Consider the following 26,210-nt stretch of genomic DNA (forward strand, 5'->3'; position numbering starts at 1 on the left):
GATGAAAAGCTTTTCTCAGCAGAAAGGTTTGACAAGAACACGTAAGTACAACGATGAGATCGGCAGAGACATTATCTAAAAGAGGGTTCACAGAAAAAGGCACTCGTGTCTTATCTGTGGGTATGTGGGAGGTCTGCAGTGCAGCTCAGAGCTCCTCCGGCCACACCTTCCCAGAACGCCTGTTGTGAAAGGGGCTCGGGTGCACACCACAGATCCACTCAGCCCTCCGAGACCGGCGGCGCGGCTGCCGCGCCTCGGAGCCCGCGCTCTGGAGAGGCGGGAGGGGAAGTGGCCGAGGGCAGGGACAAGTGCCGGTGTCACACGACCTCACTCGCACCACGGGACGCGTGCGGGAGAAGGCCCGGCCCAGGCCCAGGCTCAGGCCGCCTCCCCACCGGCTGACTTCGCGCGAGGCATGCCGGGTACCCTCTCCCGGACTACACGTCCCGGCGTGCCCCGCGACTGGCGGCGCCGCGCGGGCCCCGTAGCCCCGCCTACGCGCGGCGAGGCCCGCCGGCTGCGGCACGCCGGCCGTCAGCACCCGGCGCGGGGCGGGGGGGCGCCTCTGTGACGTCACGCCGCGCAGCCAATCCCAGAGGGGAGAGCAAAACTGCCGGCTTTCAAATCCTCCGCCTCCCCCGCCTGCCCCTCCCCCATCGTCCCCGGCGGCGGCGTGAGGGCTTGAGCCGGCGCCACTCGATCGCCTCCCCCGGCAGCCAGGGGCGGACGGCGGCGCCGGATCCCGCGCGGCGCGGAGGTGAGGTGAGGAGAGGCGAGGCGAGGCGGTAGCCGCCGTCACCGTTGGTGGGAGGGGGAGGGGGGTGTGCGTGAGGTGAGGCGATCCCGCAGACTAACCCCCGCCGCCGCCGCTCCGGCTCCTCGCGCGGGGGGAGCGGGAGCGCCGCCCCGCTCCCACGCGCGCCCCTCCCACGCGGAGGCGAGGGTACCCCCTCGTGGATGCAGGTCACGTGTGCCCGGCCACGGGAGTCCCCTTCACGCCCCTGCTCTCCCCGCGCGCCGGGCGGCACGGCGGGGGCCGCCCGCGCGTGGGGCGGGAGAGGGGGCATCGGCGCCGTCTGCCGGGGCGGCGGGGCCCGTTATGTGGGGCCGGAGCGGGGCGGGTTTCACAGGGGCCGCCGCGGAGCGCAGGTGGCGGCGTGGCCGGCGCTCGGCAGCTTCCTCGGGGAAAGAGAGGAGCCCTCAGCCGTGATCGGGGGAAAGCCGCGCGGGGAGGCTGTCAGGGGCTGGCTGGAGGGTAACCTTGGGCTGTCACCCAGCGCTCCCGGGAGCCGGGTGCTGGGCCCTCCCTTGCCGGGAGAGCAGAGCAGGCTCCTCCTAAGGGTGGCACAGCGGGTAGCCGGTGTGTTGTCTGTTGGCGTGGACAAACTGTTGTAAATAAAGCATTCGGCTGAACTAGCTTTTTTGACCATCAGGAAGTGTACTGCTTCATACAGTCTTTAAGTAATGAGGAAACCTCTCTTCAGGCATTTCCAGATCTTGTTTTTATTTGCCAAGCGTACTAACTCTTCGATTGTATTTTTTTAAAAGCTTTCCCTGCAGAAGAACTAGCAGTGAAGAGACCTCTGGTAGGTTGACAATTGGGTGTGGCTGGCATGTTTGCAATAAAACATACTTCAAGATGCGATGATGAAGTCATGTGTTGAAATTAGGAAGTAGCCTGTGTGTAAGGTGAAGAAAGTAAAAGGAGATTTAAGGGAAAGAGAAGCAAAGGGAGTGAGTACCGCTGTAGAGTATAGAAGAGCATCATAGTAGAATAGAACTAATTTTTTAAACAGCAGGGTGATGAGGTATTTAAAAGTAAAGTTAATAATTGAACTAGGTGAACAGACTGACTTCTTTGTTCCTGACTTTTGTTCCTGTCTGGTAAAGCCTTCACGGGTTGGAGGATGTCCTCTCTTTCTTCCTTCTTGGTGTTGGATTGTCAGAGATTGGGAATGTCTTATCAGTCTGGTGTCTGTGTGGCCTGGTAGGAGCGGAGTAAGTTATGTGACCATCTTTCTACTGGCAGCACCTACTTGAGAGGACAGTCATCCTAGAAAAGTGATGATGATCAACCTTGGAGATTATTTTTCTTCCCCTGTGTCCAAAAGCAATACTAAAGTTAATGAAAGCTGAAGAGAAGCTGTACTTTGGGGAAGCTGAAGGCTTCACAGCTAGGTATCAGGAGGAAAGTATGTATATACAACTTCTGTTTAGGGGGTGTTTTAAAACCAGCGCTGTTGAGGTCAGAGAGCTGCAAGAATGTGGGACCACTTCTAAGTCACACAAGAATGGAAGGGAACCAGTTTTCTGTTGTAGGAATGAACCTTCATCCCTTCTGACACCAGAAGTCTGTTTCATAAGTGTGTTGCTTCTAAGCACTAGGTGTGTGTTGTCTGTTATCCCAGCACCTCTGCTGGGATAAGAAACATGCTCTGTTTATCCTGCTGAATGAATGGTGGCCAGCTACTTCACACAGTGATTGATATTAATTAAATAATGGTATGCAGATGGTACTAGGCATGGTTAGCTTCAAACTTGTGCCTCAAGGCAAAATGTTCGCTAATCCATCACCAGTGTAAGATCATCCTGTTTAATGTGTGTGATGAATCTGTGTGGGACATCTGAAAGGAAAGAGAACCCACAAACCTGAGAGAGTGTTTTGTATGCAACACATGTGATGTTTTCAGCAACTCGGTTGTTCTAGAACTGCGCTGACAAGGGCACTACTGGGGATATCACTGGAAAAAACCAGTTGTGTTCATTCTAACTTGCTTTGGAGAACAGGGGAAATATACAGCATGTATAATTAAAGGTTGGGGTTTGGCGAGAGAGGGATGTTATGTCTTAATTGTAAGTGTTGCGCAAAGAGTAATGTCTTAATGTGGCCTTAATCTGTAGTTTTAGGTACTGGTTATTTATGAAGTGTAACATCTCCATCAAAACCCAAGTCTTGTCAGTATTGGAAGAATCAACTCCATCTGACTGGTTGGCTTTGGAATATTAATCTAGCCTAGCTGTCATAAGTGAGCTATGGTGAAAACACTAATGACATTGAAAACTCAATTAGATGTCTCAGGAACAAAAAACATGTTAGTGTTCAAATAAATATGATTATTCATACAGATTATGTATTGTAGTTTGCTTTTTTATGTTGACAATTTCTTTTCATTGACAGCTCTTAACCTTTGGAAAAGCAGAAAAATGGCATCGGAAGACATCACTAAACTTGTGGAGTCACTTGCCAATACCAAAGTGGGTGGCGGACAGTTGAGCTTCAAAGGCCAGAGCCTTAAGCTCAATACAGCTGAAGATGGTAAGAAAAAAATACCCGTGTGTTTGGGAAGTGTCTGCCTGAAATTCTAAAGTTTTGAGGTAAACCTCCTGCTAATCCTGCATGGACAAGCTGTCATAATATTAGCTGTGATGGAAGGGTCTTTCACCTACAGCTGCTTCTGATAGAGACATTTCTTACCCTTCTTGTACCCTGCTTTGACCTGGTGCCCTGGCACTGCTACAGCTGGTGGAACTGGGGTTTGGCTCCCTGGTGTGTAATTCTTGTTTTCTTGGAGTTCTCTCCAAGTGCTTTTGACAGTCACTGTGCTCTAGAAGTCAGTGCTCCCTTTAAAAACAGTAAGCAAGTGGATAACAGCTCTTGGAACCAAGTAGATGCTTCAGACACCTGCACAGAGGAATGGGCTCATGTGTTAGACTGCTGCAATAGTCCAGTTTCTTTCCAAATTCTGACCAATTTGTTAGACTCTTGTTTTTTTTTTCTGGAATATCTCTCTTGCTGGTGTATGTGTGTTTCCCAACTAAAAATGTCTTGCAGTAGCTGCTAATGTAGTAAATATCTGGAGAATATGTATATGTTCTTAGCTCAACATTTCTGCCACACTAAGAAACAGCATGTTCTTCAGAGAGGTTATTTGCTATAGTGCGTACCTTTTTTACTGTTCCAAAGGTGATGCTTTTTTATACGCTGTTTTGGTAGTGCAAAGCCACTGAACTATGGGGAGAGGCTTTGGAGCTTGGGAATGGTAACAAGTGTCCATTGACAGGAGAGAGTCTGCAGCGTGCTCCTGTGTCTTGCATAGGATTACTCAGAGTTGAGTTGTTCCACCGTGACGTATTTGCTAAACAGGCATCTACTTTTGCCAGCTAGTGGGAACTTCTTCCTGTTGATGTGGCACCAATTCCCATCAACTGTTAGCTTAGTCCTTGCATCTCTGTAGGCATATGCACTCTAGCTCCTAAACCATGTGCTGAATGGCAGAGGAATCTTAGGAAGTAAGGAAACTTACTTTTGCAAATAGGAGAATAGCTATCAGAGAATAGAACTAGAAATAAATTATGAAAAGGCAGTGTGGGGAATAGAGAATGTTCTCTTTAGTGATCTGACACTTTAGCTCTGTTCCCATTGCTGTTTCAGGATTCTTTCAGACAATGTTGTTCAGCTGTTTTCGCTAAGGGTGGAGTTGAGCAAGTATTGCTGCATCAGAGTGTTATTGTGGTATGTAAGTTGGTAGTTGAAAGGCCAACTAGACTATCTGGTTTTTGCAGCTGAAGAAGTGATAAAGCAGATTGAAGAATTTGATGCCCTAGAAGCATTGCGCCTGGAAGGCAACACAGTAGGTGTGGAGGCAGCAAAGGTCATTGCCAAAGCCTTGGAGAAGAAATCGGAGCTCAAGGTGAGATCCTCAAGGGGGTGGTGGTGAAGGGGAAGGAGTAATGTAGAAATACTGAAGGCCTATCTATGCTCTTCCTGCAGTAGCCTGCCTTGAGTTAGCCCCAAACCTTGCTTGGTGGTTCTTTCAGTAGGAAGAACAACCATATGAAAATACGGCAGAACTTGTGGACTTTGGGATAATGGGAACATTTTCTGCATTCCTAACTGTTCCTGTTCAGAAGGCTTCCAATCTTAAAGCTGGGAAGCTGTACAAGAAAGAGCCTCTCTGCAGAGGCAGTATCTATAAACAAAGAACTGTGGCAACAAAACTTTAATTCTAATGGAAAAGCTGGGTCATATCTTCTGGAGAATGATCAGATCTTCTGAAGAATGAGTCTTCAGAGAATACCTGAATAGGGGAGAAACAATGGAGGAAATGCACCAGGAGGTTTTTCTGTGTCCAAGCTATGTTTCCCTACTACTGTTCTAGCCTAACATTAGGATGATGCTGTGCTGCTAGAAGTGCCATCCTTTCAGGAGAGGAGTATGAAACATTGATTCACGTTAGTCACCCAGGTGTGGCTTTTCAAGCAAGTTCAGATTGTTGAGCTCCATATCTTAGTGAAATCTGGATTCCTAATGTATCCTTTAGTTTTCTGCTGCTTTTTCCTGTGGTAATTTTCTCAGCAGAAAAGAATTCCAGCTTGAATGCAAGCAAGAATTCTTGTGTTATTTACAATGTGCGTTTCAGTGGCTTTATGTCCTTGCAAGTGAAGTAATTGTAAAGTTAGTTGTCATAGCTCTCTAGTACAATCAAATAACAAGCCCAAGGGAAAGCAGACAGTATTAAGCTGTCCCCCGTGATGTAATGCAGCTTGTATGTGTAAACCTCTGTACGACTGTGTTGTCCTAAATATTTGCAATGGTTTCTATCTGTATGTTTCTTATTTTAGAGGTGTCATTGGAGTGACATGTTCACAGGGAGACTGAGGTCTGAGATCCCTCCTGCTTTGGTAAGTAAAAACTAGATCTGAGACTTCTGACTCTCATAATTTCTTTTCTCGCCTGTCATGCTTTTTGTGGGAGTATGTGTTTTAGCACAGAGCTGATATTTCTCTATGCTGTTAACACTAAGTGTCTCAGAATAGGTGATTCTTTTTTGCTCCTTCTGTATGAAGTGAAGAGTTGATAAAAGGCCAAATGCAAGTCCATGCTAGTGAAGAGGTTTGTCACTGGGGAAAACGTCCTCATGATCCAATACATAGAATGGGAACTAAGCTTTCCAAATAAAAGCATATGGCCATTTCTTCCAAGAGCATTACAGAGCTCCCTACCTCTTTGAGTCCTGTGAAGCAAGAACATGATAAACTCAACAGAATGAAAACAATATTTCTTTTAGCAGTGTAAAAGGGGAAACTCTCTTTGAAAAATGTGTATTTGACCTAAAGGGATGGGATAACTTCTTGGTAACTGCCTTATGGTTATCTTTAGCTTAATTTGCACAACTTCTTCTCTGGCTTTAGCTGTGAAGTTTTATTTCCCCATGCAGCTTTGCCGAATGTCTTCAAAGTGGAAATTTTTTGCAGCATCACTGTCATACCTATCCACTGCAGTGATGCTGTCACTTAAAAGTCAATCCACTCCCTCCCTCCCACCCACTGCCATCTGTTTCCTTACAGATCTCTTTGGGGGATGCACTCATCACTGCTGGAGCCCAGCTGGTGGAGCTGGACCTGAGTGACAATGCCTTTGGGCCAGATGGTGTGCGTGGCTTTGAGACACTGCTGAAGAGTCCTGCATGCTATACCCTACAGGAACTCAAGCTCAATAACTGTGGCATGGGCATTGGTGGTGGCAAGGTAAGAGTTGTCTCCTTTTTGGGAGTGAGGTCAGAGCCAGGACTTGGCTTCAGACTGCCCTACATAAAATCACAGAGTGGTTGAGGTTGGAAGGGATCATCTAGTTCAACTCCCCTGCTCAGGGCAACTAGACCAGGTTGCTCAGGGCTGTGTCTAGTCAGGTTTTGAATATCTCAAAGGACGGAGACTTCGCAGGCTCTCTGGATAGTCTATCTCAGTGTTTAACAACCCTTACAGTAAAAAAGGGGGTTTTGTGTTTAAATGGAATTTTCTCTGCATCAGTTTGTGTGCATTTGTGTCTGCCACTGCCTTCTCCCCCCATCCTGTAATTTTGGCTGTTCTTACACATGGATAAGATCTCCCCCAGAGCCTTGTCTTCTCCAGCCTTAATAATCCCAGCTCTTAGCACTCTCCCAGTATGTGAAATTCTCAAATTCCTTAATCATCCTTGGGAGTCTTTGCTGGACTCAACCCATTATGTCCATGTAGGAGCCTGGAACTGGATGCAGTACTCGGATGCATTTCACAGGGCTGAGTAGAGGAGAAGAATCACTTCCCCTGACCTGCTGACAGTGCTTTTCCCAAGGCAGCCCAGTAGACTTTCTTTGGTGCAAGCGTATATTGCTAGCTCATAGTCAACTTCTTACCCACTAGGACCCCCAGGTTCTTCTCTGCCAAGCTATTTTGCCCCCCCTTGACCCCCAGCTTATGCTGGTACATGGGGTTATTCCTCCCCATTTCCAGGACTTCACATTTCCCTTTAAACTTAATGAGATCTTATTGGCCCATTTCTCCAGGCTCAAGATCTCTTCCCTCTACATGTTTTCATGGATAAATTTCTGAAGTATGAAAAGCTCATCTGTTCTTCCAGGATAGGAGAACAGTTCTATCCTAAACATTAGATTCCATGTCAAGGGAGCTAGTAGCCTTGAATTTGAGAGAACAGTATTGCCATGCCTAGCACTGAAGGATGCCTGTTGGATGAAGCAGAAAACTGTGACTAACTGTTGTTATCACTAAGACCCTTGTATGTTTGCCTGTTTAAGAATCAAATGTTCTTAATGGGGTCAATGTGTTCTAGTGTTGCAAAATCATCACTTCTTGTCTGTAGTGTGCAAGCATTTGTGGTTACAGACAGTTTTATTGTATAGCCTACTGTAGAAGCCGGTACATTTCAGTGGTGACCAAAGTATTTCTTGAGAGCTGGATATAAAAAACACATTTGGATTCCTTCAGAATGAGATGCTGAGGTAGTATAAACTGCTTGTTTTATCTTTAGATATTGGCAGCCGCTCTGAAAGAGTGTCACAGGAAATCAAGTGCCCAGGGCAAGCCGCTTGCTTTGAAAATATTTGTGGCTGGCAGAAACCGTCTAGAGAATGATGGTGCCACTGCCTTGGCTGAAGCCTTTGGGGTAAGTACCAAACCAGAGCTTCTTGACAGCAAATTGGAGCAAGGTGTGCTTAAGTGCTAATGTTAAAGATAATGCGCACAGAGCTTGCCTCAGCTTGGAGGCAGTGGCTGGTTGTTGGTTCATGAAGGTCGTGATGTTGTTTGTTGCTGAAACTCGAGTCTTCAACAAGTGCAATTAGAATTGATGACTGAATGTTTCTGTGACCTAAGTTTCCATCCACATAATTAGTGGCTGTGTAAAGTAGTTACTTGAGGGAGAAATAGGCATCTCCCCAGTAATTTAATAGTAGTCCTATTGCTTCTCCTCCCTCTGTGCTAATGGAGGTTATGTGGTAGTGGAGTAGGTGTACCAGCTGACCTCTTGAGTACTACTTTGCCTAGTTGTTCAATCACCAGGCAAAAGCAACCTAGTGTTCTCACTAGGATCATCCTGTGAGGGCTCTAAATGCTGCCTAGCTTCCTCTAGCTGTCACTGGCTAACTTGCACTTTTGTTGGAGGAAGAGAATTCATTGTGGTTGGGGCCACCTAATTCCCATTCCTGCTAAAAGTGACTTCTATGGTGCATATTGTTAGGTAGTTGCTGGTGAATAGTTCTATGTAGAAGAACTAGTGGCGTTCTGAGTTGGAGTAAAACAATTTTAAGCAAATCTTAGAGTGGAGCACTATACTCTTGAGTTGAAGTATGTCTCCTAACAGCTTTTTTTCATCTGCATCTTTTCCCAGATCATTGGGACTCTAGAAGAGGTCCATATGCCACAGAATGGAATTAACCATCCTGGCATCACAGCACTGGCCCAGGCCTTTGCTATCAACCCACTGCTTAAGGTTATAAACTTGAATGACAACACCTTCACAGAGAAAGGAGCTGTGGCCATGGCAGAGGTGAGTTGTTCTAAGCAGTTGCTTTGGGTTTGTCTTCTGCCTCCCAGACTCCTCATATATAGTTAGCATTAGCACCTCTGGGGTGGTGGAGCCACATGCCACACTGCAGTGGGAAGCATGACCTTCCAGGACGTTCATCTACTTGCATGTCTGTACTTTCGAATTTGTGCTGTCTTGCAGACTCTGAAGGCACTTCGGCAGATTGAAGTGATCAACTTTGGAGACTGCCTGGTGCGTTCGAAGGGTGCTGTTGCTATTGCTGATGCTGTTAAAGAAGGGCTTCATAAATTAAAGGTATTGTATTCTTGCTGTTCAGCTTTGAATCTCTTTTGAAAATGCCTAGTTTCCCATTTCCTGTTTTTCTGTCCATTCTCCTACCACTACTGATTATTTTAAAGTGGGATTCACTTCAGTGCAGGCTCTGCTCTCACAACTCGAAAGCAGTAAGCTGTATTGTTGATTAGTGGCATCGCCACATCTGGCTAAGGCTATTCTACACGGAGATGTACCATTGATCTGTTTAGACTATGCCTGATGTTTTTGAAGCTGTCGGTTCAACTCAGCAAGTGCTATTGAAGAAATCTGATAATGGAAGTATCTGCTTTTAGAACATCTCAGAGGGTCGTGAGCGGGGACTGAGACATTCCTCTTCATGAACCGCTTGTGATCTCTTCAGCATTTTGGAGTTCATACAGTTAATGCTTTTTCTTTGTTAGGGCATATATCAAAGATTCAAATATTTTTAGTTTTTGGCAATACCACAGCCTCCTACATCAGTATTTGCACAGGACTTGCATTTGACAACATTCTAGACAGGCCTAAGTCCAGGCAGTAATGTAAGTAAACTAGGATCTCTAGAAACACCTGCCATGGGTCACAACTGCACCGGGACAGATGCTGAACACCTAATTCCTAATCTTGCAAGCTTACAGTCAAAGACAAAAATTCAGCTGAGTGCTAATATTTATTTACGTATATGAACCTGGTACAGAAAGAAGTAGGTGCTTTGTGGTGTGAGATCTCTTGCTCAGGCTTCTGCTGGTTCTACTGGAACTTATGTCTGAATATCCCACAAAACCTTAAGTAAGGATTCTAATGGGGGTATTGGGATGAACAGCCAGAAGTTAAATCCTTTTTTCTAGAGCAGAAGTGGTTAAGGGAGGGTAGCATGAAGCAATTGTAGCTGATTCATTCTGTTCAAGGACTGCTTCTCTTTTGCTGTTAATATTAAATCTCTTCTCAGGAAAGGATTGATTGAGCACAACGTGGAATGGTGGGGGATGGTGCCTGGCTGTTGAATAACTGTACTCTTACTAGTCTGTCCTCACTGTTTCTCTGCTGGCTGTGTTTATCAGAAGTAGTACCACTTGCTTTGTCTTTTGAAGGCCTTAACTTGCAACCTAAGTGTTCAAAAGGAAATGTGCAGTCCATTTAGTATATTAGCTACCCTTCTTCAGTAAGACTTACTGTTGTGTGAATTCTGGAATGCTCTTGTGACCCTTGAATAAGTGAAGATCTCCAGTCAGCTGATTGCTAAGGACTGAAATGTCTACTACCTTTTAGGTGAGCAGTCAGAATGGTCTGGTCTCTGTGGCTATTCTAGTGAAGTGGTTACCTTCGGTAGTGTTGCTCTTAACAATAGTATGTTTCAAAATACCCCCTTTAGGTATGTGAAGTAGAACTATGTGTCAGGTTTTATTTCCAATTAAAAATACTTATTTTTGCTAAGAGCCTTTTTAGGTGAGATTCTTTCCAGAACACTTGTGAGCACATGAAGGTTATGGAGATGATAGATGTTAATAGGAATTCTGCAAACAAATGTTCTTCTGCTTCTTAGGAACTGAATTTGTCCTTCTGTGAGATCAAACGAGATGCTGCTCTGACTGTTGCTGAAGCTATTGAAGATAAGGCAGAGTTGGAGAAGTTGGATCTCAATGGTATGTAAGTTTGCTAGATCAAACTATGTCTTGTCTGCTCCCATCTAGAAGCCACTAGGAAGAAAGTTGACAGTATTACACATCTTAGTCTTGCAATTGTCAGCATTTAAAAAAATGGTATTCTGAGAGTAGCTGAACTTGAATGACCTCGGGACAGGAAAGTTTTCTTAAGCCACGAACTCAGTTAATTGTTAAAGTTAAGCAGTTTCAGTACATCTTGTGAAGTGGAAAGATTAAACTATACCTGTACCTGTTTTCAGTAAAACTTTTTAAATTGTTCATTGTGATCTCAAATATTTCATACTTGCAAAAAAAACCAACAACCCTCTGTGCACATCTCTGTAGAAGAGTGGGAGAACTTTGACCAGGGTTGGCTTTTGCTGTTCATACCTTGGGTCATTGCATTTCAGTGGTACTGTGCTGTGTGTCCTTGGTTTAAAATCGCTTAGAACAGGAGCTGTTTATAGAACTAGCAGGAAGTCTCTGAAAGACACTCTGAAAAATTAGGGAGTTTGTTTGTCTCCAACCATTGTGTAATGCTGCTGAAATTTGTTTAACTGTTTGTTTTTGATAACTGAAGGTTGCATTGTTGCCTCTAAGGTGTTTTGTAGAAATGACTGATAACTGTTCAATTTGAGAAATACAGGATAGACAAGAATCTATAGTGAAATCCTCAAGAACAAACTTGTGCGCATCTGTTAAGTCTAGTCCCTTTCCCCTATCAACCTAGGTAACTGTCTGGGAGAAGAAGGATGTGAGCAACTCCAGGAGATCCTTGAAGGCTTCAATATGGCAGCTGTCCTGGGTTCTTTGAGGTAGGCAGGGTACCAGAGTTTAAATCGGAAGTTTTCCAACAATTTTCATCAACACTTGCATTCACCTATCTGTTTTAAAACAAAGAACTGTAACATTGCAGGTGGATGTTGGTCTGTGTGTGCAGTGTGGAGCACAATCAAGGGATTCCATAAGCAGGATAAGCCTTGTGTCTTGTTTTCATCGATGGACTTACCTTACTGTTAGTTATTGATTGCATTCCTTGCTCTTTACTTGCCATTGTCACCTGGGTGACTGAAGCCTGGGTGTCCTCTTAATCTGTTGTAGATAGAGATATACTTCTTGCAGGAAGACTTGAGGGGAGGCTCCTTTTTGTTCTTGAAAAAATGTTTGTGTTCCAGTGTACAGGATTTGCAAGGGTGTAATTAATGTAACATGTAACTCTCAAACCTTAGTGATGATGAAGGGGAGGAGGAGGAGGATGAAGAGGAGGAGGAGGAGGATGAAACTGAAGAAGAGGAGGAGGAAGAAGAACAGCAACAGCTGAAGGAGAGAGGACAGGGAGAACAGGAGTCACTGACTCCTAAGAAGGTAATTGATTCACAGGTAAGCTTACTTCCAGATGCATTCCTGTTTCCTCAGCTGGAGGAGAGTAAAAGAGGAAATGAGATCTGGAGTGCATCTGAACTTGGAGTGCTGGCAGGAGTTCACATTCCTGCACGAGCTGGCACTGTAATAATAGTCAGGGAGATAACATGCAGGAAATTAAGAAAATGGATGACTTGGAAACATGTTTTGTTAAAGTGTGCATGTGCACACATGCATGGAGGGAAAGGCTGAGTAGCAATTATAACAAACACGGGTAGAAAAAGTCTTCCCATGTCCAGAAAATGGTGGGAACCTTGCACATGCAATGCCATGCAGTCATGCTAGCGTATTCTGGCTGTTCCAACTCTGGGCTCATTCCAGCCTCAAATAGTTTTCAAATAGAACAAATCCCAACCTGTGTCCTGACCTGCCCTATGTGCCTTTGCTGCTTAACCAATTTATTTACTTCCAAAAGTAAACCTGAGATGGATTCTGCCTGTTTCAGGATTCAACTCCAGTGCAATCTCCTCCTGTGGACGTTGCCACGTTCCTTGCTTTCCCATCACCCGAGAAGCTGCTGCGACTAGGACCAAAGTGCTCTGTGCTGATAGCTCAGCAGGTAGGTGAGCTGGTGGTCTTCTGTGATTCTCTCTCAGAATCGTTTAATCCCCAGAGATAACTTTCTCTCTTGAGACCTAGATTTGTATCTTCTCTCCAGTGATCCCAAGGAACCTTATGGAAGCAGATGATGCAGTTAATGCTTATACTGGCACCAGAGCTTCTACATAGAGTAACTTTGTTTCAGAGTGTTGCTTAGGCCTTGTGATACGGCCATGGCAAAACTGTCAGCTGAAGGCTGTGATTCTTGTCACAGCCCTAGCAGAGATCCATCTTTTCGTAGCTAGTGAGAGTGAACTGAATGGCCCCTGATTTTTTTTTTTCTTCCTTGTCTTTCAGACAGATACAGCTGATGTAGAGAAAGTAGTTACAACTCTCCTAAGGATATCCTCGGTTTTCAAAGATGAAGGCCCAGTGAAAACAGCAGTGCATGAAACAACAGGTGACTGGGCCTTTCTTTACTTCATAGTGTGACCTGCCTCAGTGTCAAAGACACCAGTGCGGTGTGGTGGAAGGCCCCTGTGGGCCAGGCGGTTGAACTGTTTTGTCCCTGGCAGCAGGAAACCCGGGATAACAAAGTACCAAGCTGTGCCATGCTGTGGTGTGGAGTGAAAGTAGAGAGTCATTCTGAATTTAGCATATCTTGTGCTTCCAGAATATTGGTCCTGAGGGAACCCGGAAAACAGCTGAACAAGTTTTCTCATTGTGTTCTCATTCGTTTCAGTTTCAAATGAAAGGTGAATTCTTGCTGGCCTTCAAAATTTTAAGGCTCTGACTCTTGCTGCTCTACTTTATCTGTTCATATTTGTATGTGTGTATGCACATAGCATGGATGTCCAAATGCATTGAGTAGAGCATAAGTGATGTGTAGGACTGAGGTCAAATTACATCTGAAGCTTGGCAGTGTGCAAATTTTGTGGTGGTTTTGCTTTTTTTTATTGTTTGTTATTTGTTGGGTTTTTTCTTTTCCTTTATATCAGGCCTTATGCCTAAGGAGTGGGTTTTATCTGTCTCGGTGTTTCAGAGGTTATACCTAGTCCCTGTGGAGACAACTGGAATCTTAAAAGATATTACCTCCCAAAACTCATTTTAACAGCTGATATTCCCTGAGGTCCTGTATGATCAGTCTTGATCATAAAATCTGTAACAGCATCCCTTTCTGTATTGTTCAATATGATGCACTTATTTCTTTTTAGATGCCTTGATGAGAAAAGCCTTCACTTCTGCCACGTTTAATTCGGATGCATTCATCACAAGCCTCTTGATCCACATGGGACTACTTAAGGTGAGGAGGCAGGAAAGAGTTAAATTATGGTCTGTTTAGGCTGTTGAAGACCAGGCTGGCAGGGTTTTGGGTAATTATGTTGCCATGGAAGCAGCTGGGTGCCTGTGCATGCTTGATGCCCAGGGACAATGGAAGTCTGCAGGTCCAGCAGGAATTGCAAATTGCAAGGTTGCATTAGGATGAAGGAGGTGTCAGCTCTACAGCTTAATATGCTCTGCATTCTCGGTCATCCCCTAAAGGTAGGATGACTTCTTCAGGTAAGAAAATAGTGCTGCTGCTGGACTATGGTGTCTATAAAAAGCCCTGTCCAGGAGTCTAATCTACACTATTATTAGTTAATGTGGTCCTTTAGGGCATCTCTTAGTAGCGTGGCTCAAAAACATATATCCAACTACTCATGCTAGATCAGTAGCATTGAACTTCATGCTCCAGAGTATCTTTGCCAAATACTGGTGTTAAATATGTCGTTTCAGGGAATAAACTTTCTTGTGAGAAAAGATGGAGAGTCAATAAGAAACCTGCGAATTGCATTAGAATACTTGTAGCTTTAGTTTCAGTGAGATGACTGGGGAGAGTTTCTGTCTGCAAGCTTAAGAAGCACCTTTGCTTACTTGTGCTACAAGGATTAATGTTTTTCTCACTGCCACAAGATCTAGAAGCTGAGAATGGAAACTTGGACCAAGACAATTCTAAACCACAGAATAGCCATAATCTATGTTATAGCAGTCTGCTCTTAGTTAGGTTTATGGATTTCCTTCTGGTAATATCCAGCTCGGGGTACAGACAGCTGTTGACAGGCTTGGATACATCTTAATTTCCTAAAAAACAGTTTAGTCTTTCCCTGTGTTTGTTGGACATTGGACCAACACTGAGTTTCCCACTTCTCAGACAGGTCAACAGAACCAGAGATGGCTTTTTGTTCTGCAGAATGCTTGTTTCGGGGACTACCACCTACCTCTTACCCATACAGAAAATAGCAAATATGCATGAGGTGCAAAGCACAGACTTGTGCTCCCGAAGAACTCTTTCAAGCCAGGAAGTGGCATTGATAATAAAGCCCTTGAGGATCAGCCAGCTGATTGTCATCTGTGCTATAGAGAACTGTTCATGAATTAGGCATATGTGGAGATGGAGCAGCTTCCATCATTTTCTATCCCACATAGCTGGAAACACATGAGCAACAGATATTCTTAGCACCATGAACTCCAAGATCATACACCTGGGAACACAGGTCTAGATCCTGTCTACAGAATGAAAGGCTTTAGTTGAAATGGCAGTGGAGAAATAAATGAAAACAATGTAAGAGTTGGGACACGTAGGTTAGCATCACGTTAAGAGCAAGAATAACTTATGCATCACGTAAGCAGGGGCATGACTCTTACCTTTATCTTGTATGTAATTGTGAGACCAGTTCTGGGAATACTGCATCAAATTCTGGAGGAGGCCTGCTGAAGAACTGAAGATGTTATAAAAACGAACTACAGAATAATACAAGAAAAAATTATGTAATTAAGGCAAGTGAATTCTTTATGAATTGAAATCTGGTGGAATTCCTTAAGAGAACACTTTGACACAGGGCCTCTGAGAAGATTTGGCTGTTCCACTTGCAAGTTCATTGCTTCCCTTTCCCCATTACTACTGCTGTCAATTGATTAGTACTAGAATGTTCTTGATGCTGCTTTATTTCAGATGCTGGTGCTGGGAGGCTATAGAATTGGCTACCTTTGTCTTGAAGAACATTGCACTTAATCTAGTGGCCAGCTTTCTCTCCTACAGTGTATGGGAGCACTTAATTCAACAGATAATTCATTGCCTCTGTGAACTACAGTGGATTAGATAAAATAGTGATTGTCTGATGTCTGACTTCATCTTCTTGTCCTTTTCTCAGAGTGAAGAGAAGATCAAAGCTGTCCCAAGCCTCTATGGTATTCTTATGACCTTGAACCATATGATCCAGCAGGATTATTTCCCCAAATCCCTGGCCCCGGTTCTCTCAGCTTTTGTCACAAAGTGAGTATTGTACTTGCCATGCAGTTGTCTTCATGGGAGCTAGTGAAACTGAGGGTTAATAGCTACATGCAAGCTGTTCTGTTAAAGCCCACTAAATATCTGTTCTGAAATTAAGGATTAATAGTCTAATGGACCTCTACTTTTATCTTGCTTACTCTAGTATGCAAGGTTTAGAGTAAAAAAAATCTTGATCCTAAAGAAGATGTAGTGGAAAGCTGGCTTTGCAACTAAATGTCTCTGAAGCAGAGACTGCTCATACCAGTTACAGAAGAGGTGTTTTGAGCTTAAGGAAGCCCATTGGGTTTCTAGCCACTCCTTGAGTGAACTATGAGTACACTGGATCTAACTGTGCCCTCCAAAGCACCCTTCTAAGAATGAGGGTCAGCAGAGCTTTACTTGAATTGTCATGCTGTGTAACACTGAACACAAGCAGATCAAAACACTGCAAAACACAAAGACTGAATTTGTTTCTAAATGAAACTTCCTACTGTGACAGCAAAAAGGTTAGTGATTTTTCTGAGAACTAAATTGGAGCATAAATGTTACAGAAGCTGCTTCTACTGCCTACCTCTATTTAATGTTACTTCTAGTACAGGTATAGAATCAACCCCTGCCCCCACCAGCTTTAGTTTCTTTAATGTCTTAAAGCATAGTAAATGAAATAGCTGTGGAAGCCATATATCTTCTGGATTAAATCAGTGTGAACTTCAGCATTGATGAGACTTAAAAAACCCACACCAAATAGACCTTCCCTCAGGAGAGGTAGGATTAAATACTATTCTTCATCAGTGAAGAGGAGAAACAGTCCAAAATTGTCACTTTAGGCAAAATCAGCAGAGGTCTGAAATCCATTTGGAGCTCATCTGTTTAGCCCAGCACGGACCATGTGCCATTGTAGGTTGAAAGCAGCTTTTTAACAGGTTCCAGAATGAGGCTTAAGCCTTCCTGATTTTCATGGTATGGGTAATATGCAGATGGTTAGGACCTCTTGCTGATGAAAGGCAGAGGCATCAAATACTTGTGGTCAGTATGAAACATGGATGATAGGGGTGCGGTCAAATATTGGTAGTCAGTCTTTTCTTAGTTCTACTGGGATTGGAAGCAGACCAGTTGTGATAGGGGCGAAGAATTGTTTTCCGAGCATTGGTGTGGCTGAAACTGTCAAAGCTGATGTGTAGGAGTGGTATGTGTCCAGAACCCAGCCATGCAAAGGTCAGTTTTGGAAAATGAAACTGTGTGACTAGCTTGTTTACACGTGTGCAAATGCTAACCTAGAGGCCCTTCTGGTCGAACAGTTTGTCTGCTGTCTCCTCTCTTTGGCTTGGTCAGGCTAAGAATTAGGCAGTTACAAGCCAATGACCATATGCTTTACCAACTGAACAAATACACCTCCAACTCAATCATTATCGGTTTAAGCAAGAAGTATCAGGATTTGTCATGTGAAGTTGTCCAGACAGATCACTGGATTCTGCTGTTTCCTACACTGCTGCTTGCGCCTGTGATCTTGGTTGTTGATCAAGTAGATATGTCCAGTGTCAGGATCCAATACCAGCCCTAAAATAAAAGGGTGAAGAAAATGATGGCTTACTTCATCAGGCAGTGCTTATGCAGAGACCCAGATTGATCAAAACAAGTACCACTTAGTGTCTATCAGCCCCAGCCCTCCAAATAGAGGATTTAAATCACTTGAAGCTGGGAATACAGAAAGGAGGACTTCGGTTCAGGGCATTTGACCCTTCTAATTGCTTATGTCATGTTCCAGTGCCTAGAGTAGTATCATAACTTGACGTGTCCTTCTAAACAAACTTGCTCACAAAAGACACTTGTCCCCCTCTCTCTGTATGTGTGTATGTAGGCCTTTCCCAAGCTCCAGGCCTGCGAAATACCAATAAATGTTTTTCATCTGTAGATGATGCTGTATGTGATAAAATAAGAGTAAAATTCTGGTCTTACTGAATCCATCAACAAAAATTCCATTGAATCCATAGCTAGCATTTCACTACAAGAGGGGAAAGTCTCTTTCTGAAAGTGTGAGATTGTTCAGCGGTCCTGTGTAAATTGTGTGAGAATCAAGAGCCTCTCACAGTAGAAGGCAGATGTGTCTGCCTGCTTTCAGTATGTAAGGGTGTTAATGCCAAGCCTGCAGAGTGTCCCTGGTGCTGTGAAATTCTTGGACCTGATGCTTTCCCTGATTTGCAAACCCCTCTGTTGCAGGGTGTGATATTAGCATAGGGGAACTTACGTCCTGTGCAGCATAATGAAGTCAACGCTATATACAAGCAATATACCTTTGCGTTTTATAAATACATGTATTTGCTTAAAATGCTTTTCCTAAGGGAACAAGGAGAACAGCTATTAAATCCTCTACAGTTGCCTGGAGAGAACAAGAGCAGTTCAAGAACCACAAAATCCAGTTAAAACAGCTTCTCGATTAACCTATACCCCTTGTCTTTCCTTGGAATTCAGTCAGAACAAAATCACGTCCTAACCTTAAATGAAACCTCTAACTGGTTAACCTAGTAATCTGCAAAGCTCTGTTTCTGCAACAAATCTACTTCCATTCTGTCAAACTCATGAGTCCTTCATTTGCAGCAAACTCGTATGCATTTTTGTGATATTTTCTAGGTTTTTCCTTTAGGATTGCAGTTAGCTCATTTGGGCTTCTAGAGCTGTAAAGTTCTTGTAGCTGCCTAGGCTAGAGCTCTGCTGCCTTTTGCTGCAAGGGGCTTACTTCTGGAGTAGTCATTCTCCTCCTTTCTTTTGTGACAATTTGTGATGTAGGTCATGTTCTCCATTAAAAAATAACAATAAAATTATGGTTATGGACTGTAAGCAGCATCAGTCTTACCCTGCTGCTGTCAGTCGTTATTTTCTTTTTTTGGACACAAGAGGGTGCTGTGAATCCACATGTGCTTTTCCATAATTTTCTGGGTGGAAACCTTGAAAGTATGTGGATGTCTGGCTGCCTGCTTGTGACTTGCTGGAGGTGGTGGTGGGTTTTTTGTAAGGGTTGGGTTTTTTATTTGTTTGGGGTTTTTCAACAGTCTGTAGCACAGAGTGGCAGGCAGTTTAACTCCACAGCAAGTAAGGAGGCTCTTAGTGTGAGAGGAGGCTTGGTGTTAGGAGTGGAGGCTGTGAGGGAGGGTGGCTGTGATCAACATCAGCAGTTCAGGTTCTCTATTTCCAAAAATGGGGAGCTGCCTAGACAAAATCAACCTGCTTATTGCAAACAAGCCTGCATCTTCCAAAGATGATGACTGAAATACCTCACCCAGCCCCTTTGAAGATAAACTGCAAGTTGTAATTGTCCTGTCTGTTCAGTGTGGGTCACTGAATGGCTCTTGGGGGGATAAAAGGGATTAACTCATCTCCGGGATGTGGTTCTGTTAAACTGTAGCATCCATGGAGCTCTATACCAAACAACCTCTGCAGCTATTACCCATGTACTATAAATCCAGAGACTAATTTTTTGCTTCTACCTAGATAACACCCATCTTTATTTCAGCTCCCCCTTCTTTCCCAAATTGAGTAGACCTCGCTGCTATTAAGGGTGTTTTGCTGTGTTGAAGTAGGAGAGAGGTAAAATTAATGATTTCCATTCTCAGAACAGTGGAAAATGTTGAATTAAAATTTTTTGGAGGAAGTTCCCTAATGGATGGATACAGACTGTTAGAAATTTCAGTGATGCTTAGAGAACAGCTAGCCTGTGGAAACAGAAATATACATTACTGGGAGGTGATGGGAATGTTAGGGAGATTTAGCCCCATGTTAACCCTGATGTGACTATAGTTCCATCATCCAGTTTTAAGGAGCAGGTTATTCTGTGTGAGGTAGATTTTGCTATTGCAATCTCTGTGCCAAGCGCTTTCAGCCAATGGTCTGTAGGTTCTATGGGCTATTTGTAAGGCCTCCCAAAAGGTGGCCCAGCAAAGCCAGTCAGTTGTTACTTGACCTCAGGGGTGGGGAGGGCCTCTTTGAAAGACTTAAGGCCTGAGACCAAAGTCACCATCAGGTCAAAGATAGCAGATGACTGGGTGAGAAAAGATTTGAGTACGAGTAGGCTTGTCTTCTGTGTTTTGGGGCCCTAAACAGTTAATCTATATGGAAAATTCCATTGCTGGGAGGGAAAGGAGCTTCCACCCCCACCCACTTCCTTCTACTTGAACTGAGACACCAGGCTGCAGAGATCAGCGATCTGCTGCTGATTTTTTTCACCTGTGGAAATAAATGTTCTGATTCTTGGCCATTGTCTTCCTGCCTCGGACTCAACAACAGGAGAGAGCTCAAGCCGTGATCTGTGCAGAGATCAGGGAATGGTTTCAGAAGAGATGACCCAGGGGAAAAGACGTAGACTTTTGGACATGCAAGCTCAGTGCGTTTGAAATAGTGTTTATTTGCTCATTCAAAGTCACATACAAAGCCGTTCTTAAATTTAGTATTTTAAATCTCTCTCTCTTCTTTCCACAGACCAAACCGTGCTCTTGACTCCTGTTCATTTGCTCGCCACATGCTCTTACAAACCCTCCACCAGCTGTAAGAGACAAGAGACGTGCTGCTGTGCCCTTCCCTCATAGAACTGTTGTCAGCAGAGAACTCAGAGCTGGGTGGTGGGAGAGGATCCCAGAGCCCATACAGACATGCTGTCCCTTCTTTTTTCTTTTTTTTTTTTTTTTTCCCCCCTACAGGGGGCCTGTCCTTCCTTCTGCTTTTATAAACTTGGACAAATCCTGCTGAATTTTTTTTTCTACTCCTCATGAAGTGACTCCCTGATTAGCATAAGCACCTGCCCTGCAAGAATAAATCAGTGCTGCTCTGAGCTCTGCATGAATTAAAAAGGAGTCCGCCACTTCAGTCGCATTGGCAAGGGTGTGCCAAGACTAACGTGGGGCCCAGAAGCGCTCTCATCAGGATCAACCCAGTTGTGCATTTTATTTTATTGGACTGACTCCTGCCTGATAGCATTCAGCACTGTGCAGGAGGGGAGGCTCTGCTGTTGCCACCCCTGATTCTCCAGGCCAAGGAAGTGCTTGACCCCCTTCTGCTGCTGCTGGGTCAGAGGGGCAAGGTGTGCTCCCTTTTGTTTCTTTTTTCAAGTCCATTTGTCAAAGGCAGCGTGTGGCTGATTTGTATTTTCATATACTACTCTCTGGCTGCTGTGGCTTGGAATATTTGTGTAGTGTGGCTGACCCTGGTGGCTGTTGCTTAAGGGAGCAAGCATATTTTTATTGTAAATTTTTTTTGCCATCGCCTGTGTTGTTCCCTCTTCCCACCCTTTCCCTGTCCCTTTCCCTTCTCTTCCTAATTAAATAGGCTTGGTTTGGAAATGAATACAATCCATCAAATCCCTGTGGAATATGCGTTCCCTTTCTCTTCCCTTTGACAAAACACTGGGACTGTGTGCGCTGTTCACATGTAAGAGTATGAAGAATTAGGGCTGTACTGATCATTCTCGGGTAGGGCTGTGCTTTTTTCTTGTGCTGAAGGAGTAGCAGCCGATGCCCCTAAATCTCTGTATGGAGGATTGTTGATGTGTCTACACATGTTTGTGGCACCTACCTGTACCACTCCTGAGCCCACAAGCTCACAGGCTGGTCCTACTCCCTTTTCTTTCAAGCCTCTGAGACTCAACACATCTCTTTGTCTTCAGGTAGCAAAGAGTTGTTCCTTCACTCTCTGTTCTCAGTTGAAGGAGACTATCTTATCTTCCCTTACCCAACCTTACAATCAACATGCAGTATAAATAGGGCCAGTGCCAGGAAGAAGTCAAGGAAATGGAGTTAGCTGTCCCTTTGTTGTGAGAGGCAATGTGTACCACAGCTAGCAGGGTGCACATGCTTGGCCTGAATGGAGGAAAAGCTGGTGTTAACTCACAGGGTGTGCTGGCAGCAGGGAGAGAAAAAAAGGCTTGGGGCACTGGATTGAAATAAAGTGTGTGGTACGTGCAAGGCTTACTTGCATGCACTCTGCTTAAATTCCTCTGGATTGTGGGCCTGTTCAAGGTAACCACTGGTGAAATTGGGGTGGCTGTGGGCAGTTTTGTGTGGCTTTGATCCAGCAGGCTCAGGAAAGCAGTGTCTGTCATTGCTCTGGCAGGGGAGGTTCTTGCCTTCGTGTAAGAGCAGTGTCTCCTCATTAAAAAAAGGCTGCCCTAAGGCTAAGAGCAAAATGCATTTTCTCCCAGGTTCTGTGACTGAAGCTGGAACTTCTGTGTCCAAATTGGTAAACTGAAGTGAAGGTACCTGCACCTACAGAAGGAGCTTCAATCACTGCAGGCCCAGCCCTGCCTCCATCACCTCATCCCGTCCCATTCCTTTAGCTGTCTGTTGCAAAAGCAAATCTGTTAAGTTTTGCCAGGAGCTTGAGGGCAAAATCAAGTCATAAAAGAACCTGTATTTTCTGTAAGTCTTGAAACTAGCATAGCCTTCCTTGGAGCTCCCTGGCGTCTTGCTGCTGTTCAGGCCCCTCTGCCCTGCAGGAGGGTAGTGGAGAAAGTGATGCAGAACAGAGATGTGGAGACCAAGCCAAGGGGTTAATCTCTACAGGAGGACATCTGCAATGGGTCCCATGGAGCATGTTGTGTGTGCAAGGCTGTCAGACAGAGCCTGCAAACATCAGAGGGATGCCACTGCTTGCACGAAGGCCTGTGGGCCAGGTCGTGGGGAGAACCTGTGCAGAAAGCTTTCAGTAGCCAAGCCATAGTAGCAAAGTGTGAGATGTTGATACCCAAGTTTCTTTCAAGAGCAAACATTTCCTGGACCTGGTAGTTGGTGTCAAGATTAGATGTCTATAAGAAAAAGGGGTGTGGGAAGGTAGAAGTGACAGTCTCTGCAGAAGATGGATTCGCTTCTAGGTAGGACATGGAGTCAGAATTCCCTTAAAATTGGCTTATGCCTCAGGGTTAGGGGGAAAAAAAAAGAAAAGGAGGATGGGAATTGCTAACTCCAGTTTCCATTAGAAGTTGCTCCTAGAGGATGACTGTTTCCCAGTGATGCCCTGGAGGAATGTGGGGTCATTCCAGGGCTGCTTCAGCCTGTTTTGTGCAACAGTCTCACCCCAAAAGCATCACAGTTGTTGGAAATATCTTTAATTTGAACTTATTAGTCCAGCAAAGCAGTGGGGCGAAGAGCTCTGTCCCCATGGGGCAGTTTTGGGGGCATCTATGAGCCCTGAATCCCTGTAGTGGTAGTAATGGGACTGGGCTCCTTGCGGGCAAAGGTGAAACATTTTCTTTAAAGGAAAGCAAAAGTATCTGGCCTGGCAGAGGTGGCTTAAACCTCACCAAGTGGAAGTTCAAGTGTGCTGCCCTCATGTCCCGTGCCCCACCAGAGAGACCCAAGTCTGGCTGCCTCCCTGTAGCCTCAGTAGATGCCAAAGAGGGCAAGATCATTGCTAGGTAAATGAACAAACTACAAGCCTGTGGGGAGGCTGGGGAAAGGGCAGACGTGTTAGTCTGTGCTTGGCACCTGGTACCGCACCTCGACCTCCCTGTGGTCCCCTGTCAGAGCCCAGGCCAACAGCAGGGAGGTGTCACTGCCCGTGCAGTCAGCCATGCAGGGGTTGGGGAGGCGGTGGGGGTGGTGGTGGCTGTGGTGGGTGGTTCCATGTCAGCTGGCGGATAGGGTTGCGCTGAAGTGCAGGGTGGCCAGCAGCGGGGTGGGGGGTGGTAGTTCAGGTGGAGGTGGTCACGGTCCCCCAGGTCCCCAGAAGCCCCAGGCTGGACCTCCTCCACCCTGCTGCACCCCAGGCGGAAGGCAGTGATGTCTGGCAGATCCGAGAAGAAGCCAGCCCTCAGTGCAGGAAAGAGGTGATGCTGCATGGCCAGCTCGGTGGTGGCACAGGGTGGATGCCAGTGGGCAGTGAGGACAGGCTGGCGTTGGGGCAGCTGACGAAGCACTGCTAGACAGAGTGGGAGCAGCTCGGGGGGCATGAGGGCCCATCTTCACCTGGCTGTCCTCGAGGCCCCACTCACGTTCCCAAGCAAAGCCCTGCTTTCCTCCTGCTGCCAGCAGAGCCATGGGGTTGCTGCTGGCTCACCCCCCCAGCCCAGCATCAGCTCACCCCTGCTTCGGGGATCACAGCAGTGCTTGGGCCCAGGCAGAGGGCATGGGGCTGTGCTGAGGCGCAAATATCGCTTGGCTTTAGGGTTGCTGGCCCTGTGCCGGGAGCAGGGATCCCCAGGAACCCCCTGCTCAAGACTAGCAGGTGGGACAAAACCCTCTGGGTCGCAGGCATTTCCCAGTGCCCATCCTGTTGTCCCAAATCCGGGTTCTTCACCTGGTGCGCAAAAAGCCAATCACTACACACAGAGTTGAGATATCCAGTTTATTACAAATCTGCAGATACGAGTGCTAGGCATCTAACACAGCCAGCACACCTCCTTGTCTTAATAGCACAGCTTGTATCACACAATTAATTAGCATACTTCATAATGGTTGGTTGTAAAAATTGCTGACTCTAAACAACATAAAACATTTGCACATGCTCTAACTTATTTACATATAATACACATAAAAATGGGCTAGGATTTTTCTATTCTAATTAGCTAAGTTCACCTCAGGATACTATTTTGGCCCTCTCTTTTATTTTCCTAGAGTTCGTCCTTGTGTTAATCTTTACTGATGACTAGAGGAGACAGTTTCTATCTTTAAATGTCTAATGCTGTATGTGTATATTTACATTCTTTCCACTTCTTTTGTCTAATACCATGTGCCCTTTACATTCTTTTCACTTCTTTTTGGTTTTGTGTTCTAAGATATTTTATAACAATCAGCCCACCTCCCCACATCTTGATGCCACTATGTCACACCCCACACACCCCCTCCCCAGCATGCAGTATCCTAATGGGAGCATCATCACCCATCCTTGAACATGACTTGGGCCAGCTCAGCGCAGAGCTGTAGGTGCTTTCCTCCTCCCGGCTGCAGTGCAGCCCATGAGGGAGTCGAGCCTGAGCCGGGGGCTTCCTCCTGTTGTGTGCAGGGAGAATGGCTGCAGGAGACAGGAGAAAGTGGAGGGCAGAGGTGGAGATCATCTGTTGGGAGCGAATGCAAACACCTGCCTCCCGGCTGCTTCATTTTTGGGGCTGCTCCTCAGCTTGCCCCAAACTTGGCACCAGATGTAGGGGGATCAGCCAGCCACAAACCTGAAACAGGTCTTGGTGGTCTGGTGCACGCAGCAAGCACCCCAGGGCGACTCCTGCCAGCATGGGACAGGCTCATCCCCTCTAGACCTACAGCCCCCAAGGTCCTCCTTGCACAGCAGAGCGAGGTCGAGCATCAGAGCCAGTGCCTCTGAGCTGCCCCCCCACCCCGCATCGGTGCGGTTAGGCGCTCGTTCCATGTTGCAGGAGCACTAAGCACCCCTGGGAGCTTGCGAGGACAGAGGGGCTGCCAGCCTGAGGCTGTGTCTGAGGAGGCTTTGGCCATCCAGCTGTGGGGAGGCTCGCAGACCCTGGCCAGCATGTCCATCGCTCATAAGTGGCATCAGGTTGGGACATACTGGTTCTGGTAGCTGAGATGATTGCTGAATAGGGGAAGGACTTGAAGGGGCGGGGAGAGAGAGACATTAGTATCAAACCTTCCAGGTTTTCGTTGCGCTGCAGATCTGCTAGTGTTCCCTGGGAGAGCGAAATGCAGAGCTGAAAAAGGGAAATGACAGTTGGGGAGGAAAACAAGCAGAGAAGAAAAATTAGGAGAACTTGTGGGAGGGGGTGGTGGGGCGGCGGGGGTGGTGTTGGACCTGTAAATGTGGCACAGCCTCGCAGCCCGGCTTCCCAGCTGCCTCTTCCGTTTTGCTCAGGCTTACTGCTGCTGTCGGCAATTTTGGCTGGATGTCACCTTTTTGCACTGCAGCTCTGTAGCCGCTGTGACTTACACAGGCAGGAAAGGAAAGAAAGGCAGAGCCCGGGAAACAGTGAGTGCAAATCCCAGACGGGCTCTGGCCAGGCTGGCTCTGCGACACGCCAGCCTTTGGCTCCCCAGCGCCGGTGCTCCCAGCCCCCTGCGAGGTGAGGGGGAGGCGATGTCTGGGTCACTGCCCTCTCTCCAGGGGTGCTCTACCCTTCCTCCCCCCCTCCTCCTTCTCCTCCTCCCGCGTTCCTGGATCCGTCTGGCGAGCGCTGCTGGGAAAGCAACACAACGGGGCCCATTCAGCTCTTGCGTCCGCGAGGAGAGCA

General features: G+C 46.0%; 1 protein-coding gene across 3 annotated transcripts; it reads left to right on the plus strand.

Moving 5' to 3' along the window:
- The first annotated feature begins 729 nt into the window (after nt 1–729).
- Nucleotides 730–21,416, plus strand: RANGAP1 (Ran GTPase activating protein 1). Of its 3 annotated transcripts, none has more exons than XM_059816394.1 (17): nt 730–762; nt 1,549–1,586; nt 3,179–3,316; nt 4,564–4,691; nt 5,623–5,682; nt 6,349–6,528; nt 7,808–7,942; nt 8,666–8,824; nt 9,005–9,118; nt 10,662–10,761; nt 11,492–11,576; nt 11,991–12,141; nt 12,629–12,742; nt 13,081–13,183; nt 13,938–14,026; nt 15,915–16,036; nt 20,504–21,416. In XM_059816394.1, exons 3-17 carry the CDS (start codon nt 3,205–3,207, stop codon nt 20,571–20,573), a joined length of 1,722 nt encoding a protein of 573 aa, XP_059672377.1. In that variant the 5' UTR covers nt 730–762; nt 1,549–1,586; nt 3,179–3,204; the 3' UTR covers nt 20,574–21,416. The 3 variants fall into 3 exon arrangements, with proteins under 3 accessions (XP_059672377.1, XP_059672379.1, XP_059672378.1); XM_059816396.1 differs by having other exon boundaries at nt 11,991–12,126; XM_059816395.1 differs by lacking the exon at nt 1,549–1,586 and having other exon boundaries at nt 736–762.
- The last annotated feature ends 4,794 nt before the right edge of the window (nt 21,417–26,210 follow it).

This window comes from Gavia stellata, chromosome 4 (genome assembly GCF_030936135.1).
Source record: "Gavia stellata isolate bGavSte3 chromosome 4, bGavSte3.hap2, whole genome shotgun sequence".
Classification (NCBI taxonomy): Eukaryota; Metazoa; Chordata; class Aves; order Gaviiformes; family Gaviidae; genus Gavia; species Gavia stellata.